Raw genomic sequence first — 20,181 nt, 5'->3', positions numbered from 1 at the left:
GAGAGTTGCGTCCGGCCGTAGGCTCCGCCCCCTGTGACCGCTACGTCGAAGGGCCTTCACTGCCGAGGTCCTATCTGTTTCCGGGTCATGACCGCTCTCCCTCTGCCCTAGCTGGGTTGCACTTGTCAGTCCTGAGGCGAGGAGCGGCTGTCGCCGGGGCCCGGCTTTTTCCCCTGACGGAGTTTTCTTCTCCCCGGGATTGGAGTAAGTGAAAGGAGGCTGAGCGGGGAGGGGCCAGCCGCCCTGACTCCCGCCTGTTAACTCCCCTTCCCCTCTGACTCCTCTTCTCCCCGGCCCCAGGTGTTCACGCCTCTCCAGTTCGACTTTCACAGACACGGGAGAAGTGGGTGGCCCCTCCCCCCTGCATGCGCACCGGTCAGAGCTTGGGGGGGTTGGAGGGGGACTAACTAACCCCTTCCATCCTCTCACAGGGAGGAGAAGGGCCTCACGCCCCCATCTGAGCGGGATAGACACCCCCATGTATCCAGGCACACGCAAGAAAAGAGGGTTGATTCCCCCGAAGAGGGGAGAATGAATCTCCCCAGGCCCCTACCACAGGAGAAAAGGGGGCCGGCTCCTGCCACAAAACAAACAAACCATCTTTTCTTCTGTAGCTATGGGTATAGTCAGGCTGCAGGTTTATCGGCCGCACGCTGGAGCGCGTGACACGGCAGTGAGGTGAAGCACAGTATAGATTAGGGATAATCAACTCTCTTTTGTCACGGTCCAAATTTCTTGGTCAAGATATAGGCAAGGTCCAGACTCCAAGAGAAACATTTTTCACACAGCAATACCAATAATGCTAATAAGTAAATAAAAAAGATGTTGTAGACTGTTCAAAAGCATCTGGTGGCTCGGCTTTGGTTCACTGTCCACCTATTGTCTGCCCTGGTTTACCACCGTACAGCTTAAGCCTTAAAATATGGGAGCAGGCTATCCAAACTGGCCAGCCCCCTCCTCTGTGTACCTTTTCTTCTGTTTATGTTCCTGTGCGGAGCCCACCCCTGAGGTCTCTTCATTCTAGAGTGGCTTGCATTCCTATTGGAGCATGGTATGTCACCAGTATGGGTGTCAACAAATTTAACAACCACTGTCTGTCTCTAAGGATTACTTAACAATTAGAGGAAAAAGTAGTCTTATAAAAGAATGTCTATAAGAGTGACCGCAAAGAGAGAGCGAGAGCTAGCTGCAATAAACTTTTGTTATACAACATTGATTTCCAAAGCGTGATTCACTGTATGTGGCAATAAAATGTTGAAAGCATTCAAGGAAAAAAAAATCCATTACATGAACTGTCATCTTTCTGTGGTTCTTATCTAATGAATGCATCTTGACAAGTAGAGAATGGCCTGGCAAAACACCTGTCAGCAGAATTGATGAAAATACACCCTTGCAGTTTGATTTGATAATCTACTATCGTAGTAAATAAAGCAGCGAACATTTGTTGGTTTGTTTAAAACTTACGATGTTCAGTAGAAACAGTAGGTCCTTCGGATGTCCTCGTCCAGGGGTGGGCAAACCTTTTGGTCCAAGGGCCCCATCTGGGTGGGGAAATTGCATCCAGGGCCATGAATGTAGGGTTGGGGCCATCGGTTGGGATGCAGGAGGTAGTGGGGTGTGTGGGAAAGGGTGTGGTGTGCAGGAAGGGGGTTGGGGCACAGGAGGGGTGTGAGGTGTACAAGGGGGCTCAGGACAGGGGGTTGGGGTGCAGGAGGGGTGTGGCAGGGGCTTGAGGTGCAGGGTGCAGGAGAGGTCGGGGTGCGGGCTCCTGGAAGTGGCCACCACCACACCCCTGTGGCCTCTGGGGGAGAGTGTGTGGGCGGGAGCAGAGGGCTCTGTGCGCAGCCCTTGCCTGTGGGTTCCTCCCCTGAAGCTCCCATTGGCCGTGGTTCCCTGTTCCCAGCCAATGGGAGCTGCGGGAGAGGTACCCACAAGCGAGGGCTCTGCGCGGAGCCCTCTGTTCCCCACCCTCCCAGGGGCCGCAGGGGCATGGTGGTGGCCAATTCTGGGAGTGGTGTGGGGCCAGGGAGCCTGCCTTAGCCCCACGGGGGGGGCAATCCCACAGGCCGGATCCAGCCCGTGGGCTGTAGTTTGCCCCCCCCTGCCCTAGCCTAGTGTATAAGATGTATGCATCCCAGCTTTCACAGATGTATCCCAATACAACACACAAATTAACTGTAATATAGTGCATTTGCTGGAAAATGTAGGGGTTATTTTTAATTTGCCTAATATGGTGTCTAGGTATAATAGAATAGTGTGATGTTTATATATTCTGACATAGCAGAGCATACCCATATCGCTGAAAATTAAGGGCAGATTGTCCTTAACTTTGAGTTCTCTGGGAAATGAGTTAATGTTACTTGAATTGAAACTTAATTACTGGCTGCTTTTATGAAGTTTTCAAGCACATATCCTTTATATTTTTTTTAGTAATTTGTATGAAAATTAACAGTTAATATCATCTACAACTTTGCATCCTCGACATGATAGGTGTTTTAAAGTAATACTAACAAGTAGTTTAAGTCCAAAAATTTTTTTTTTGTCTTTAAAGTTGTGTATAACTTAATGAACATGTTAATTCAAGTTAATAAAAACAGTGCTAGAAAGCCAAACAATATAATTAGTGAAAACTCAAAAAACAAACCCTGACCAATCTGTTTTGCTCTTCTATTGAACAATGATAAAATAAACTATCAGTGGTGAAAAATAAATTACCATAGGCAATTTGGTTAGCTGCACTCTTTCTAGAGTCGTCATTAGTTATTACTTTTCATGGCTACTACACCACCATGTGGACATCCTTATCTTTTTGGTAAAATATTTTGTAAATGCTTTAAAAGCAGGATTGATGATCAAACAGTCTAATAACACATGGAGCTCAAATATAATAAAAACATACTATGGGTCAGCTGAGATGTTTAAACTTGTTGCTGGTTTTTGTGTTATGGTGGATGAAAAACATGGAGTCAGGGTTTAAGGTAGAATCTATATAAATGCAAGGGTTTCCCTGAGGTGAAAATAAATCAGGTGTAGAATTAAACCCCCTAGGCTTTCCTCTATCTCCAAAACTGAGGAATATCATAAGGGCCCTTTGTTTCCTTAATATGTGTGTGCAACATATTTATACAGACTGTGTCAGAAAGTTTAGGGAAAAAGGCATCACAATGCCTACTATTAACAAATATTTATTTTCATGAAGTGTGTGTGGGTGGCAGGGGAATCAAGGAAAGCAGTTTTATCTGGATTTGAACATTCTTCTTCAGTGCCTTCCATCCAAATATGGAAACATGTTTCTCATGCATTAGAACAAAGTGAAACTTGCTGAGGTTGGACAATCAAAATAGATTAGTCAATGGAAAATAGCTGAACAAACAGTGTCAGCGATACTAAAAATACTACTTAAAATGTAAGTGTTTTTAACAGTAATGCTTTTTAAAAATATATTTTAACCTGAGAGCTTCCCTTTAAATATTAATGGGAATTACCTATTATGCGGGAATAGTAAACATTTTATTTAGGTATCATAGGGCATTTTTTATCCCTTTGATTAAAGGTTAAAGGACACTGTCAACCAGAATTTTCAAAATTGATTTTTTTTAAATGCAAGTTTTTTAGGGTATCCTTTTAAACAGCATGTCCTCAATTAATTTTTTTTTTTTTAAAAACAATTCACATAGGGTTTTTTTCTGTTTCCCTGCTGATGTTATAAGGGTCAGCAAGGGCAGATAGGTGGCCCATGAGCAGCAATATCAAGCATACTTGTGGTCATCTCCCTCTGGGTGCATGTCTGCCTAACAGCGGCAGTACTGAAATAAGACCTGCTAATTTCTAAGCTGCTTGTTGAGAACTGCAGAAGAATCTCTGTGATTAAGGAACTTCCATCCATAGGCGCTGACTCTGTGAGAACTCCAGGGCTGGAGCAGCCCCAGGAAAAAAATAGTGGGTGCTCAGCACGCACCGGTAGTCCTGCCAGTCAGCTCTTCCTCCCCCCTCCTAGCATCTCTTGCTTGCCGTGATCAGCTGTTCAGTGGTGTGGGGGAGGAGTGGGGGCAGGAAGAGGTGGGGTGGGGGTGGAGTGGAGGTGGGAAGAGGCAAGGTGGGGGTGGGGCCTTGGGAGAAGGGATGGAGTGGGGACAGGGCCTGGTTTAGAGTAGAGGTCCAGCATCCCTGGGGAAATTAGAAAGTTGGAGCCTCTGCTTTCATCCTATGTAGCTGTGTCTGGTCTTATGAAGGTGTCTGGGGAGGGAGGGAAGGAGTTCTCTACGTTCCTATTCTTCCTCAAACCCATGCTTGGGTCTGGAAAGTGAAGGAACCAGATCTCCTGGTCTTCTCCCCCCTAACACCTGGCTCGGATTGCTTCTGGCTCGTGGTTGGGGTCTAGGTGGGGACCAGATGGAAATTCTGATTCAATGTAGTTCCTGGTTTCTTGCCCTCTACCCTAGCAGGGAGAGTGTAGCAGATGGCAGCATGCTCAGTTACTTGGTCCAGTATTTGGGGACTAAATCTGCGTATTTATGTTATGTTTTTTGTCTATTTTTTGGACATTTAGTATCTTATCATGAACTTCCTTACACTCGCAGGTTTCTTATTAACACAACATCGTTTCAATATTTGTGTGGGTTTTTTTTAACTGAATACAAAGAATAGATATTCATTTCTTGGCAACCTGGGAGAATCAAGAAAACTTTTTATGGGGAGATCTTTATGAGCTTAATATAACTATATGTTTCAAGATTGTTGCTATAGGGGATTGTCTCTATTTTTCTCTTACAACTTTAAATGAAGACCTTAATAATTGGAATTTTGAAAAAAATATATTCAGAGGGATTTCTGAATTAGATTTTTCTTTGGCAAAAAAGGGTTAATGGACAGTCCCAGAGGAGCTGAAGACTACTCCATTTTTCCTGTAAGGCGGTAAAGACAAATTTAATAATAATGCTGTATTATAAAACTTCTCCCTTTCTCAAGTAAGTCAGGAGTAAAATTTATGTAGTGTTCTTGAATATCTTGAAGTTGAAGATACAAGCTTGACACCATTTTAAATCTCCTCTTGAAGCTCAGGGAACAGTCTTGCTCAAGTTCTCTGTGGACATATAAGTGGAGGCGAATAAAACAGTAACTAAAAGAAAAAGCTCCACTCTGGGTTGAGTGAGTGAAGTACAGTATCAGCAAAATTGGTAGAGTTGTACTCTTACTGAATTTTTCTGTCAGAGGAGAGGTAGAGTTTTCTGGTCAGTGCTAATGAGAGCGAGTTTTTAGGTATCATTCTTGGATGCATTAGCAGGAGTGTTGTAAGCAAAATACAAGAAGCAATTATTCTGCTGTACTCTGTGCTGATTAGGCCTCAACTGGAGTATTGTATCCAGTTATGGGTGCCACATTTTTGAAAAGAGCTGGACAAATTGGAGAAAGTCCAGAGAAGAGCAACAAAAGTGATTAAACATGACCTGTGAGGGAAGATTGAAAACATTGGGTTTGTTTAGTCTGGAGAAGAGAAGAATGAGAGGGGACATGGTAACAGTTTTCAAGTACATAAAAGGTTGTTACAAGGAGGAGGGAGAAAAATTGTTCTCCTTAATCTCCGTGGATAGGCCAAGAAGCAATGGGCTTAAATTGCAGCAAGGGTGGTTAAAGTTGGACATTAGAAAAAACTTCCTCGCAGGGTGGTTAAGCACTGGAATAAATTGCTCAGGGAGATTGTGGAATCTCCATCCTTGGAGATGTTTAAGAGCGAGTTAGACAAACACCGGTCAGGGATGGTCTAGATAATACTTATCCCTGCCATGAGTTCAGGGGACTGGACTAGACTCCAGTTACTCATATTGACTGCTGATCGTTAACTTAGAACAAATCAGATTCCAACAGCTATGGAGCGGTGAGAAATTGCTTGGAGTGATGTATTGCAGCACTAATCTAGGTCAACTTCTCTATTGGTGTTTCACTTTCAACTCAGTGGGGTTTTTTTGTGCATGGGGAGGTAGTGAGAAGATAAATCTTATTTTTTCTAATTCACATTGGGCTGCATCTTGATGTACAGGTTTTCATCTTTCATGCAGATTTATGGGCAAAAAGAATTTCTAAAGTTATTTAATTGCTGTCGTGTTGGAACATAAACATTTTCCAGCTTTTTGCTTTTGTAATGCATTAGAAATAAGAACAAGTACTTGGTCCAGTCTGATCCACAGAGTATGCATTGTCTACCCTCTCTGCCAGTGCGAGATAATTTAGTAGGTCTCTTCTATTTTTAACATATAGGGGATTCCTGGAAAGATTTCATCTAGTCCCAGCTGCATATCAGCGAATAAAACAGTTTCCCTTATCATATCTATTTGTCTTAACAGTGTGTAAAAATAGAGGGTGGAATTCTCCTGTCCCTCTGCAGTTATTTTAAAATAAATGTTTGTGCTCATTAGGGGTGCCAAATTGAGATAATTGAATATATGAAACTATCAACAGAACAGGTGCAGCATAGGCATCAGCAGCAACTTCCCCACATTGTCTAGAAGTCAATATGCTTCAATTGTTAACCTCTTTGTGGGGGAAATGAAGAGATGCCATATGTTAATGACTTTTGGTTGCTACTATATTTGATCCTGTGACTTTCAGGTGAAAGACTGTCTTGTGTCTTAGTAGTTCCCTAAGCCATCCAGTCTTTCTCCTTCTCTTCAGTTAATATTGACTAATGTCCACCATTAGTTGCGTGGTATGGATGCTATAAATGTACATCAGAGGGGGATAGTTAGTTTAGCTGTAGGTATACTGTCAGTATTGCATATAGCAGCACAGCAGGCCCAGAAAAAAACAAAATAGCCATTCTTTCTGGCTATGGTAGATAGAGAGCTGTGATAGGTGAAAGCCCTCCCACAACAGAATTGCAATTAGGCTATCTTCCCCTTATTGCATACTCTCTCCTGTTGCATCCTTATACTCTGAGACCAAGTCTATACGGTGAAAATACATTGTTAGAAAATGTTAACTAACCAATTTCAACTAATATGATGTTACACATATCTTTAGTACCTAGTGATGGCAGGGACAAGTCCTGAAATGTTTAGCTGGTCATGGTTAACTTCTAGTGACCGAATATATAGACCTCCTTTCTGGGCTAGCAGGGAAGGACTGTTTAAGAAGGGACATAGGTGTTTGCAGTGATTGCAAAGGCACTTGGGAGGAGGGTGGAAACAGTTTAGAGAAAAGGAAGGTTTCCTTTCTCACTTCATATAAGATGTCAGTTGCTGGAAGACAGCAGAGAGGAAGGAGTCACTCTCTTGGCAAGTTCTCCAATGTCTAGTGAAGCCTCAAGGAGAGGGCTGTAAGATTCTTCAGCTCAGGGAAACCTTACCGATAGGGCTGGAAGGACTGTGGGGTGTCTGGGCAAGGTAAATGGACTGACTTGTGAAACCAAGCTGACAAGGGTAAGAACTGATTATGATGTAGGTGAGTCAAGCAAACTGTTTTTTTGTTGTAGCTTAATAAAACAAACATTGAAAAGGGGAACAATGTTAAATGAATCACCTGTGGTTGGGATATGAATATTTCTAGAGCCCAGAAGGATGGGAAACTGAGGCATGGTGGTACACCAAGACTGGAAGGGGAGTGGCACCCTGCTATCCCCCGAGTAATACATTAATGGAATCCTATTTTCCCTGAGAAAAGGCCCTAGTGCATTAAGCTCCAAGGCTCTCAAACACTATAGTGATGGGTGCTTTATAGAAACCTAAATAGATTATTATTATTATTTATTTGGCATCTTTCTCCATCTCTGACTACTTAATCACTCTCTAGGATATGCCAACTAGGGAAAAGCACTGTGCATTTTTTCTGTTAGTGTTCAGTTATACACAGGTTTCTTTAATTGTTATTATCTCGGATCACATGTTTTGTCAGTATTACTATCTCATCATTTAATTCCAAACCCTAACAATTTACAGCTTGAAAAAAGGCAAAAGCACTGACACTCATGCCATCGTAATTTGACAATTAATAATTAAAATATAATCCATTGAAGAATGAGAAATTCCCTGTTAGAACTGTTAATAAGCTATGCTTACTGTCCATGCACTGTGTTTTGAATCAAGTTTCAAATAGCTTCTTGCTCTTAATTAAAGATTGCTATCTTGTTTGGAAACTTCCAAGAAGGAAACAATTTAGTGTGACTATGTCTTGCCACTTGTAATTATACAGCATTTAAAAGACTTGGCATTTTCTCTCTGTCCAGCTGGCTTTAATACTGGCTTCACTGAACTCCCTTTAGAATACTGCTAGGATCATCTTCCTAACTTGTTGTTCTAACCATGGCCTTCTCTCCATTGCATCAAAGAATAGCTCCTGGTCTTTTCATATAAGGCCCTTCACCATTTACCCCGGCCCTATCTATCAGATTACTAATTTATTGTGCCATTAGCCTCCATTTTTGCTTTGCCAGCAAAGGCATTTTTGATTGCCCACCTGTTTTTCTCCCCTGCAGATCTCTATGCATGGGAAGAACTTCCATTCAAAACTAATTAAGTTATCACCTTTTTCTAAACCCTTACTTTAAGTCTACCTCTGCCGTGATGCCTGCAAATCACTACTGTCTCGCATTGGTTGGGCAAGTGGCAAACTGAAAGTTCCAGTTTTCTAAACTGTTAATTTTGTTATCTCATCCTCCTATTCCCACCCTGTTTCTGTTTAGTTCAACTGTCGTGTCCTCTTGACTTCAAGATTTAAAAGCCATTGAAGGCAGGATGTGCCTTTGTATCTAGCACAATGGCACCGAGACGCTTGTTTGGGATTCCTCGGTGCTACTACAGTACAACTAATTTTTAAAAATTAATACATCTCACAGTCTTTCTCTGTAAATAGTCTATTTCTAGTAGTTTTCTGTCTAGTTTAAAACTAAACGAGACACGATATATTGATCCCCGATAAATCGATCGCTACCCGCCGATACGGTGGGTAGTCTGGACGTACCCAAAGATGTCCTTATTTTACCTCCCCCCTCCCTGTTTGCTTCTCATTGGGATTTTGAATACCTCCTGGGCATATTGGATAATGTGTTTTGTTAAAATTTAATATCTCAGATACCCACATTTCCATAAAGCAGGTTATAGCCTTCCACTTGGTTCCCTTTGGTAGGCCTATGTAGGGACAATTTACTTAGAGCAAATAATACCCAGCATTGCTAAATTATGGCAAAGAAAATTGTGGACCTTAAGAGTGATTCAGATTTTTTGACCGTGGGCTATATCTTTGAGGCCAGATAGTATAGTCATCAATCAAGAATGATAGCTTCTCAGAGTACCCGCCTTAGCCTTCAGATTCCCAAATATGACCTCTTCTTTTCCCATCTCCCTCATGTTATCTAAGTGAGCATATAGTAAAAAGCATTGATACCTGCATGGTCATTTTTGATTGTCTGTTCCATTAAAAGCTTGTTCAGAAAGTTGGGAGGAAACTGACCTGTCAGTGTTTATCTTTAGCTCCTTTTGGCATTCTCCACCAAACTTATTACACAACTATTATCTGTATTGTGATTGCCAGATATGGAGAGAGAAATATGGAAAATTAACAAGATTAGCAAGATTCGTAAAGAGAAATCCTAGGAGCTTACCAATTTGTGTCCTGTCTCAGTAGCTAGTGCTGCCCCATGATGAAATATACTAACATCTCTAAATAAATGCACAGACTTCATCTTTTATACATCTCTCCAAATAATCGCTTCAGATCTTAATGGTGTTTGCCTAGCATTTTAAAGCCCATTTTTCTCCCAGAGCAATTGCTCTACCTTCCTAATATTATCCGTGTGCTTTTCTGCTAATATTTCTTTCAGAGCAATTGCTTGTTTCCCTTGATAATCTTTATCCAGCATTTCTGTTAATAGATCTCTCAGAGCAATTTATACATATAAAAAAAGTTCTTTCCAAACATTTACTGCTAAAATTTCGTTCAGCATCACTCTATTCTTAATATCTTAGTAAGTTTTCACCTGTGTTAAAATTCTACCTACATTGATTTGTTCACTACTGACAACTATTTACTATCTCGGAACAACTTTTTAGGGTTTTTGCAAGGAAACTAGCAAGCTTCCCCAAATGCTCCTGTCACATAGTATTCCTGACCACCAGTCATTGTACATTTTCTCACATGTAGGTCTGTCATATCCACCTTGAGATCATCAGCTCCCCTTTCTCTCATAGGCTTACTCGTGAACATAAATAATACTTAGCATTTAAAGCACCACTCATTCAAGGATCTCAGAGCATTTAACAGATGCTAATTAAATCTTCCATCCATCATTTGAGGTGGCTTATTTTACCCATCTTATAAATATGTTAACTTGGTACACATACTCAACAATGCAATTTGAGATTGCTGACTAAGCTTTGAAGAATGTAATGATGAACTGCAAGCATACTCATGTTGTGGCCTATCATGAAATATGTTACAATGAGGGTATCTGGTTAGTCTCCTCCAAAGAGTTCATTGTGTCAGGGCTATCAAAAAATTTTCAGGAATGATTAATCTAATCTAAAGTTTTCTTACTTTGGCTGAACACGAATTTATTTGGTAAGTTAATGACTGAACATTATCAGATCAGAGATAATTTAAAGAGGACTAATGTTACAAAGCTGAGTGATTATGTATTCTGTAAATCCTAGGTGAAGTCAATGGAACAACTTGTGAATAAGATCTGGCCACTAAAAGACTTACTTGGGAAATGTAGCTTTAAACAGACATCTGTTTATGCTATCAGTGCCTTTTCTCACTTCATATGAAAATAGGTTCTTTATATGAATTACACCACTAATCCATTCTAAATGAAGAATGGGACTGACCTTTCTATTGTCATGCTTCCCTCCCCTCTGTTGTTCTGTTTACTTCATTGGCGTGTTAGTCAGTGCTTTCTATTTCTGAGGCCTTGTCTGCACTACAAAGTTTTGTCAGCAAAAGTTATGCTGCTTTAATAAAAGTGCTTTAATTAAACGCTGTTGCATGTCCACACTGGCTCCTTGTGTTGACAGAGTGCATCCACACTAGCAGCTCTTGCATCGACACAGAGAGCAGTGCGCTGTGGTAGCTATCCCACTATGCAACTGGCCACAGGGCGCTTGGGAAGGGTTTGCAATGCCTTGGTGAGGCAGGAACAGTGTCACATGATGCAGGTTTCTCAATCTCATCCTTCCAGGGGCATCCTAGTAGATTATCAGCTGCTTTTTCAACTGAAGTGGGGTAGGGTGGTGGGGAGAGGAGAGTGGTGTGTCTAGGTTGAGGGAGACAGCAGGCTGACCGACCTATTCTGAGGAAGGAGGAGGGGGACACCCCCCCCCCAACATCAGCCCCCGGCTCTGTTCTGCACAGCAGTCTCTCCCGAAGCAGTCGGCTCTGCCTACCTGCCTATGGTTCTGTGATTCCCTCCCTGCAGCCGCCTCAGCTGCCGGAGCCCTGCGAGCTCTCCCTGCTGAGGAATGTCAAAGCAGCACAGCAGTTCCTTTCTGCCCCCCTAGCAGCAGTCTGCCTGCCACTGTGTTCCTAGAGCTGGGCAGAACAGGAGCATTCCAATGATTTGTTCTTTGTTCCACAAAGGGAGCAGCACGCTCAGCTGTCAGATGCTTCCTGGAACTTTGAAAGGGGTGGGGTGCATTCCTGCAGGGCAGCAGAGATCAAAACAGTGAGCAGAGCGGTCACAGCATTGTGGGATACTGGCGGAAGCCAGTTCTGTCAACCAACCAACCAAACAGTGTCTACAACGACACTTTGTTGCCTTAATTTTGCTGCAAAAGACTTTGTCTCTGGTTGAGGTGGTTTTAGTTTGTCGGCAAAACAGCAGGATTTTTCCACCAAAAATAGCTTTGTAGCGTGTACACCTCATGACAAAACTTCGTAGTGTAGACAGGACCTGAGAGAACTGATCAAGATGACACCACTGGCAGAAGACTGACTGAGACTGCAAGCTGATTATCAAATCGCTGACACACACCACCAGTCAATCTTACACCTATTACAGTAATACAAAATCACTGATGAGCGCTCAGAAATGTTAGCTAATGCTATTAGGAAAATCCATAGACAAGTTAGTAGAGCCTTGCAAATCCACAAATATCCACTCTATATATATATCCACACAGGGCTCTACAAATTAGAAACACTGACTTACTATGGTGTGCATCCAAAAATTAGTAGTGGCACGGCAGAGTTCTTACTTGAATCACTTAGTGCATGTCTACGCGTAAAGGCTGCAGTGGAACAGCTGCACTGGTGCAGCGTTTCAGTGAAGATGATACCTATACTGACGGGAGGACTTCTCTGTTTGGTGTAGGTACTCCACTTCCATGAGAGGCGGTAGCTATGTCAATGGGAGAAGCCATCCTGTCAGCTCAGTTGTCTACACAGGGCGTTAGGTTGGTATAACTACAACACTCAGGGGTGTGGATTTTTCATACTGTTATACTGTAGTGATACCATTGTAAGTTTATAGTGTAGACCAGTTTTAGGTTCACTTGTTAATTTGCTGAAAAGAACATTTAGCAATTTGTGCAGTTCAAATTTTGCTGCGTTAAGAGTATAGTGTAGTAGTAGACTTCCGCACAGTAATGTGGAGGAGGGGCTTGAAAGAAAATACCACAACAATTATATTAATGTGGAGGACTGTTTAAAACACTTCAAAGAATGTAAATATTCTTCAAGTGCTTGCTCATGTTGATTCCATGTTAGGTGTATGTGCACCACATTCATTTGCATCCCATTATGCCATTACCCAGCAGGCACAGGATGGCTCAAGCTTCGATAGAGCAGTGCTGCAAGACCATGAACTCCGAGCCCACCTCCAGGGAAACCACTTGTGAGTCACCTAACATGGAATCGACATGAGCAAGCGCTCGAAGAGGAAAAAGTAGTTACCTACCTTTTGTAACTGTTGTTCTTTGAGATATGTTGCTCATGTCCATTCCATGATCCACCCTCCTACCTGTCATTGGAGCTGACAGCAAGAAGGAACTGAGAGGGTGTAGGGCTGGTGGTGCTTCATATATTGGTGCATGAGCACAGCACCACAGGGCACCAGAGCCGACCCTATGGATACCACTAGGGCAGGGGTAGGCAACCTATGGCACGGGTGCCGAAGGCGGCATGCAAGCTGATTTTCAGTGGCACTCATACTGCCTGGGTCCTGGCCACTAGTCCGGGGGGCTCTGCATTTTAATTTAATTTAATTTTAAATGAAGCTTCTTAAACATTTTAAAAACCTTATTTACTTTACATACAACAATAATTTAGTTATATATTATAGACGTATAGAAAGAGACCTTCTAAAAACGTTAAAATGTATTACTGGCACGCGAAACCTTAAATTAGAGTGAATAAATGAAGACTCGGCACACCACTTCTGAAAGGTTGCCAACCCCTGCACTAGGGGAAAAATTTCCATCAGTGGTACATGCAGCGTGCACACGCCTAACATGGAATGGACAGTTAAGAAAGGTAGGTAACTGGGTTTTTTTCTCATTGTGGCAACAGGGAGACTATTTCAGAGGCTGGAAAATTAAGAGGCTTCCATGTTGCTTGGATTTGTGTAAATTTATTTTGTGAGCATTATAGACTGTTAGGGTATGTCTACACACCAATGAGACACCCATGGCTGGCCCATGCTAGCTGACTCGGGCTCCTGAGGGTTGGGCTGTGGGGCTGTTTTATTGCTGCGCAAACTTCTGGGCTCTAGGACCCTGCGGGGTGGAAGGCCCAGGCTCCCGCTCCAGCTTGGAAGTTTACACAGCAGTGAAACTGCTGCAGCCTGAGTCGCTGGATCCTGAGTCAGCTGGTGGATTTTTCTTTGCTGTGTAGGCATGCTCTTAAGGCTTAGAGTCCCTGCTGGGCAGTGTATTCGCTTGATTGAGAGTGTCTAATCATTCTGGCCCCAAACTTCCCATCACCAGTTCAGTTGCACAGTTGGTAGAAATAGTGGAAGCGCTAGTGCAGACAAGACTTTAGCTGAACATAATCATTTTAAGCACTGTTGTATAACCTGAAAGTCTAACTCTCATCTAATGATGCTTAAAATGTCAGCTTTGATGATACAGTGGTTAGAACAGCAGTGGTTGCCTGGAGCATAGTTTAGACTAGCATTCTCACTCAGGATACCTACTGGGGCTGAAAAGTTGTAGAATTCTCTGCCATTCCTTGGGGGTGGCGGGGGGGGGGGGGAAGCTTAGTTTAAACAAGATCTAAGTGACTGGCCTCTGTGAGAGGAGAGATTATTTCTTAAAATGACAACTAAAAATTAAATAAAATACCACATTGTATAAAATACTGACTCTTTCCTTCCTCCTTAAAGGGACACTGCTAGATACTTTTGGGACCAAAATTCAGCTTTTCTATGTGGCTTTCAAAAAGAAAATTTCAAAAACTTGAATGAAGAGAACTTCAATATAAATGTTTTGTTTTATAGTGACTGAAGGGGTTGGCTTTAAACATAAAAATGAGTTGTTTGTGCCCCAAATGTGGCAGTGCTATTCTATTGCAATGGGAGTAACTCACCATGAAACTGAACATTCTGTTTTCAGTGTCCAAGGGAGTGAATTACCAAAAATAAACAAAAACACATATGATTAACAGTATTTGATATTTGAAGATCCTTTCAGTTTTAATCAAAGGCAATGGTAGTGACATAGCTAAGGATGGAGATGTTGAAAAATGACTTTTGACCTCATGTCCCTCCATTTTTATGACAATTTCTAATAGGGACTGGATTTTAGGATTTCTAGTAAAGGGTGGTTCACCAGATATTAACTCCTTGCCACTGGTTGAATGGATCCTTATTAAGTAGAGATTTTGCTTCTGGCAGAAGTCATTGCTATTTATTTCATTAGGCAGTACTGTTTCTCTGGGAGATGTCCCAATGAAGTTGCCTCCTTAGTTAAGCACAGCCTCTTGCATTAAAGACAAGTTAACAAGTTTTTGTTCTGAGTAATTGCTTGTGAAGGGAAGGTTAGTAACAGCATCAGATGCCAAAGCTCTGAGGTAACACTGAAGTAGCTATTCTAACTACACTGAGAGCTTGTCTACACTGGCAATTTACAGCGCTCAGGGTTGTGAAAAAACACCCCTCTGAGTGTAGCAAGTTTCAGCGCTGTAAAGCACCAGTGTAGACAGTGCATTAGCGCTGGTAGCTAAGCCCCTTGTGGAGGTGGCTTTTTTAGAGCGCTGGGAGACCTCTCTCCCAGCACTCTGTCGCGACTACAGAAGCCACGTTAAAGCGCTGCCACGGCAGCACTTTAGTGTTGCCAGTGTAGATTAGCCCTGATAGCTTGCAATATTCCCTTCAATCCCAACTGTTGTCAACAGTTACTCTTGTATATATGTTTATTCCTATGTGGAGTTCTTCGAAGAACTGATTGCGGGGTCAGGCACTTACTCAGCAAATCTAACCATGATGTGGAAGGTGTGATGCTTTGGGATTCACCCAGGCCAGTAAGGGGTTCAGTCTTGCAACTCTGGGTGCCTTAAATGCTATACAGCTGTGGCTCTCAGCCATGTCACCAATAGCCACCATACAAGCAAGAAAGACTCACTCTGGCTTCCTCTGCTCAATTACTCTTTGCAGAGGGATATCAGAATTATCCCCAAAAGCATTTTTCTGCTGTGCTCTGCTCCCTCTTGTGGTAGCACTCATTCTTCTAGCATGGCTGACCAGTCTTTAGCCAGGATCCAACGCAGAGACCAAAGCACTTAGTTACTTTGTCTGAAAGGTGAAGGCTAAAATGACTTTTGCCTTGGTTATATCTTCCCAGAGTTTACTGACCTTGTTCCACGAGGCAGGAAGGCTTCTTGTGAGTGCAGTCACCAACCCCATTGAGATTAAGTGATCATCTTCCCCCACTTGCTTGCCTGATGGCTTTTTTTTTACCTTGCATATGAATGTGCTTTTCATTATCTGAGGTCATACCTTCATTTACATTGGAGACTGTAGTCAAGCCTGCAAAACAACATTGCTTTGTCTAGGACCCACTGGGATTAGGCACTGTCTGCCAAATACATTTGAGGGGCATATTTTCCAGCATGCGAGAATACTAATGATTAGTGAGTTACTAGTTTTTGATACAAGACACCTTCTAAATAATATCATGACAGCAGTGTGTGGGGTGCACACAAAGGTGGTCAGGCCAGTTGAGACACATTGCTACATACCAGGAAGCCCCTTGCCCTGTGGCATTGGGATGCTCTTAGGGTCACAGAGGGCCCCTCTCATAACAGATTATTTATCTTCGGTGTTAGGTCATGTCTCTTCATGGAGCAGGTCAGTGGTGTAGCTATACTGATATGCTATATAGCAAAGCCCTCCTAGTGTAGACTCAGTTGTATTTGCAAAGCTGCACTTTCACTGGCATAGTTTATATTATTATCCCCAAACAAAACAAGCTATACCAGTACAAGTATAGTTTTGCCAGTATAACTGTGTCTACACTAGGGGCTTCTGCCAGCACAGCTATGTCAGGGATCAAAACTTCTTCACATCCCCAATCGATGTAACTATGCCAGCAGATGTTTGTAGTGCAGACATAAGTTTAGTTTAGCTTCATGTGCTTTGCCAAATTTCTGGCTGTTGAATAGTGTGCAGTAGGAACAGCAGTTATCAACATTTATTTCTTAAGGTGTGAAGTGACATGAAAGTCTCTTTCTAGAATGGGGATGATCTAATTTGTATTTCCTTGTAGCATTCTACGGGCCAGATCGTTCTAATAAGCAATGAACTATTTTTTTAAATAGAGAACTTCAGTCAGTGGATTATGTATTTGAATTCAGTATGTCAACTGTTTAGATCACCTTTAATCAAAGTGTGTTGTGCAAATACGGTAGATGATAATGAGGTTTAGGATATGTCTACACTGCAAAATTGTTGACAAAACTTTTGTCTTTCACAGGTACTTTAAAAAGCCTCCTGCGAAAGACAAGAGTTTTGCCGATGCAAGTGGCAGTGTGAACGCGGAATGCTCCTGCCGACAATGCTTAACGCTGCTCGGGGGGGCTGGAAGTATTTTGTTGGCAGAAGTGCTGACAAAGAGCATTTACACATACTGACTTCCTTGTCGTTAAAAGCTGCGTGGTGTAGACAAGCCCTTAGTTACCACTTGAATAACACTTGCTACCTGCTAATTCACTATGGGTTTCTATTTTTAGTTTCCCTGTTGTTTTGGGGATTTGTCAAAGATGAACTCAGATGATTACATGTCTTGGAGTGGAGCTAGTATCCTTTCATGTAACCTCTCTAGAAGTCTTATCTTTTTTCCTATTGTACACATTTATGTAGCAAATATGATCTTGATATTTACTACTTGCTGCAAACGTTAGCCTCTAAAAATCGAAGTTTTTTGATGTAAGTAATATTTGTCAGGCACTTTGAAGAAAAAAAGTGCTGCTAAGTGCCAAGTTATAAACATAACTGTAGTCAAATGTAATATATTAACTCTCTCTGTAATTTTAGTAACTAATAGCGAAGACACTTTTAGCTAAGATATGATAAATATTTTAGAGCAACCCTTTTATTAGGACAGGTCTATACTTAAAACCATGTGCTATTGTAGCGCTTTAGAGAAGACATTGCTACGCTGACAGGAGAACTTCTCCCGTTGGCATAGTTAATCCACCTCTGTGAGAGGCGGTAGCTATGTTAATGGGAATGGTTAGAGCTGAAAAGCTTACAAATATAACTTGTGTTAATCATTTTGCTATTTAGTTTGCACTCTAGACAAAAAAGCTGATTGTTACTGTTATTTTTGTTAGCATGACACTGTTCATTTGGATTGCAAGCAATTTGAGGTAATATTTAAATCCCCTTCCCAAAACTGTTCATTACATTAAAATTAATCAGTGAGCATTTGTATTAATATTAATTTTGTTACAGCACTTTAACAAAACCTAAAGTGTGGCCTTAATAAGATTCCTTTAACTATTTTATAATTAACAAGAAATTTTAAATTGAATACACAGTATTTTATTTTTGGGATGTGATTTTTTTTCTTAATCACCAAGTACATTTTTGTAGTACCGTAGTTGCTAAACAAAATCAGAATGTGTCTGTGTCCACCAAAGGGTAAAGCTCATTTCTGTTTTGATATGCTAGCACCCTTCTGGATGTGTGTGGTTTTGCTCACTAATCTTTCTTCAGATACTTTTAAATCTTTGAATAAAATAGATAAAAGTCTATCTATGAAATGATTAAAAGGTGCTGGATTGATACCACCATAACTGGCTTTTTCTCTTTTCTCACGTTATGTTCTCTACCTCTTCTTCAGTTTCTTTGTCTTTTCTTCTCCCATTTATGCCCCCGCCCCCAGTCTCGCTGTGTGCCATTCTCTAGTATTATGCAGTGATTTCCTCCTACACCCCAACGTATCCCACCACTCTCTTCCTCTAATATCTCTAAAGGGATAGTATTTTTACTTGGTTAACATCCAGTGATTTCATTGGAGTTGAAGTTGCTCAGCACAATGTAGGACTGGACCCAGTGTAATAGAAACAGGGGATTATGGACTTCCCTGCTGGATCAAGACAAAGACGATGTTGCTTTCTGAAGGACACTACTGTTTGAAATACCATATGCACTGCAAAACTTCCAGATACAATAGTTATTAAGGATGACTGTTCGGCCTTAATTTTTCTGCTGTGTTGTGTTTGTTAATCCCTTGGGATAAATTTTAAAAGTATTGCAAAAGGCTTTATTTTGTGATTCCTGTTAAAGCAGTGGGTGTTGCGTAGCCAAAATTCTAAGTGAAGTACAGGGACAAGCTTCCAAAGCATATCAGTGTAACTTAGCTACTCAAAATTTGACCCTTTTTGCCACCACCATCTCCAGTCAGTCAAGATCAGTTAATTAAATTTTGCATTTTAACTCAGATACGTAGGCACAAATAAAAAAGCCAGTGATTCCAAGTACTATAGAAATACCAGAATACCAGGTGACGTATACTGCCCTATACCCACATGGGTAGTGGACGTGTAGTGAAAATAGACCATAGTTTTATTTTTTTACCTTCTACTAAAGAAGCTAGAAAATGGAGGAGGAACGGATAGCAGCAAGGAGAAAGATTATTTCATCTTCAACTCCCAAATACTGTGAAACACATAGGGGGACTTGATCCCACAAAGCTCTTAAGTGTGTGCTTAACTTTAATCATGTAGGCAGTCCATAAATGAATAACAGAAAGGCAGAGGCATATGCTGCATTTTCATTTTTAACTACCTACTTTGTTAAATCAAATTATAACCTAAATAAACAAATTGGGCTGTCACTATGTTCTGGTTTTGATTAAAATTAAGTTATTTCTATTAGTGAACTGCAAGGACTTCCTAAGTGGAGATGTGTTAGACTTTAAGATGAACTTTCATGTGTTAATATTTGCAGGTGGAACATTTTTCAAATTGTAGTCCATGAACTGCACAAGCTACCGTTAACTCAAGATGCATCCAGACTTGTCTCCTCACCTGCACAGTGAAGAATGTAACCTAGTTATCAATCTGCTCAAAGAGTGTCACAAAGAGGTAAGAGTTTTGAAAAGTAAAACAAGTTGTGTGTGGGAATTGAGTGTCAGTATATTAGTGAGAATATTATTTCGTCATAGAGTGACATCTCCCCTTCAGGCAGAACAACCATGAGCTGTTCTTCCTCCCATCTGTCACACATGCACTAAACCTACCATATTCCTGCCATCCAGGAGGCAGATGGTTCAGTCTGTTTGAAAGTAGGTGCTCTAGGCGTATTGAAAGTGATAAGAAAATGCAGAGTGCCTGACACCCACTGTGTGGAGAGTTGAAAATTTAAACAGTTGCTGGGATTTCAATGAGACCTGCTGTTAGACTTCTATATTTTTAATATGGATCAACCAGCACCATCTAAATATATAATCTAGCACATTTCTGTGAAGTGGCTCAGAGGTCTTTCATTTTTTCAAGCAAGTAGAAAGTTGAGATCACCTACTTGGAAAAACTCTTTACATTTTCATTGGCTGTGCTGTAAATCTTAAATGTAGAAGGGTCATCTATATTCAAAAACTAAATAATGTATCTGCTGTATGCTATATCATTGCTAAATTATTTTCCCAGTTGTTGGTTTTACTCTAAATCAGTGTTGCATGCAGAAGTATTTCTATATCAAGACATAAAAAGTCAATTTAATTTCAATTGTTTTCACAAGACAAAGAGTAAATTTAA

General features: G+C 41.4%; 1 protein-coding gene across 4 annotated transcripts in view; it reads left to right on the top strand.

Moving 5' to 3' along the window:
- The first annotated feature begins 11 nt into the window (after window positions 1–11).
- Window positions 12–20,181, top strand: part of CMC2 (C-X9-C motif containing 2) — a 40,863-nt gene continuing 20,693 nt past the window's right edge. Inside the window, exons 1-4 of one of the 4 annotated variants that reach the window (XM_044987305.1) lie at window positions 12–204; window positions 12,299–12,380; window positions 17,152–17,218; window positions 19,442–19,512. In XM_044987305.1, coding sequence (XP_044843240.1) covers window positions 17,182–17,218; window positions 19,442–19,512 — 108 coding nt within the window. In that variant the 5' untranslated portion in view covers window positions 12–204; window positions 12,299–12,380; window positions 17,152–17,181. Of the gene's footprint in view, window positions 205–12,298; window positions 12,381–17,151; window positions 17,219–19,375; window positions 19,513–20,181 lie in introns of all 4 variants that reach the window. The other 3 variants (XM_044987304.1, XM_044987308.1, XM_044987306.1) reach the window with 3 other exon arrangements.

This window comes from Mauremys mutica, chromosome 14, assembly GCF_020497125.1.
Source record: "Mauremys mutica isolate MM-2020 ecotype Southern chromosome 14, ASM2049712v1, whole genome shotgun sequence".
Taxonomy (NCBI): Eukaryota; Metazoa; Chordata; order Testudines; family Geoemydidae; genus Mauremys; species Mauremys mutica.
This window is presented reverse-complemented; position numbering and strand designations above follow the sequence as displayed.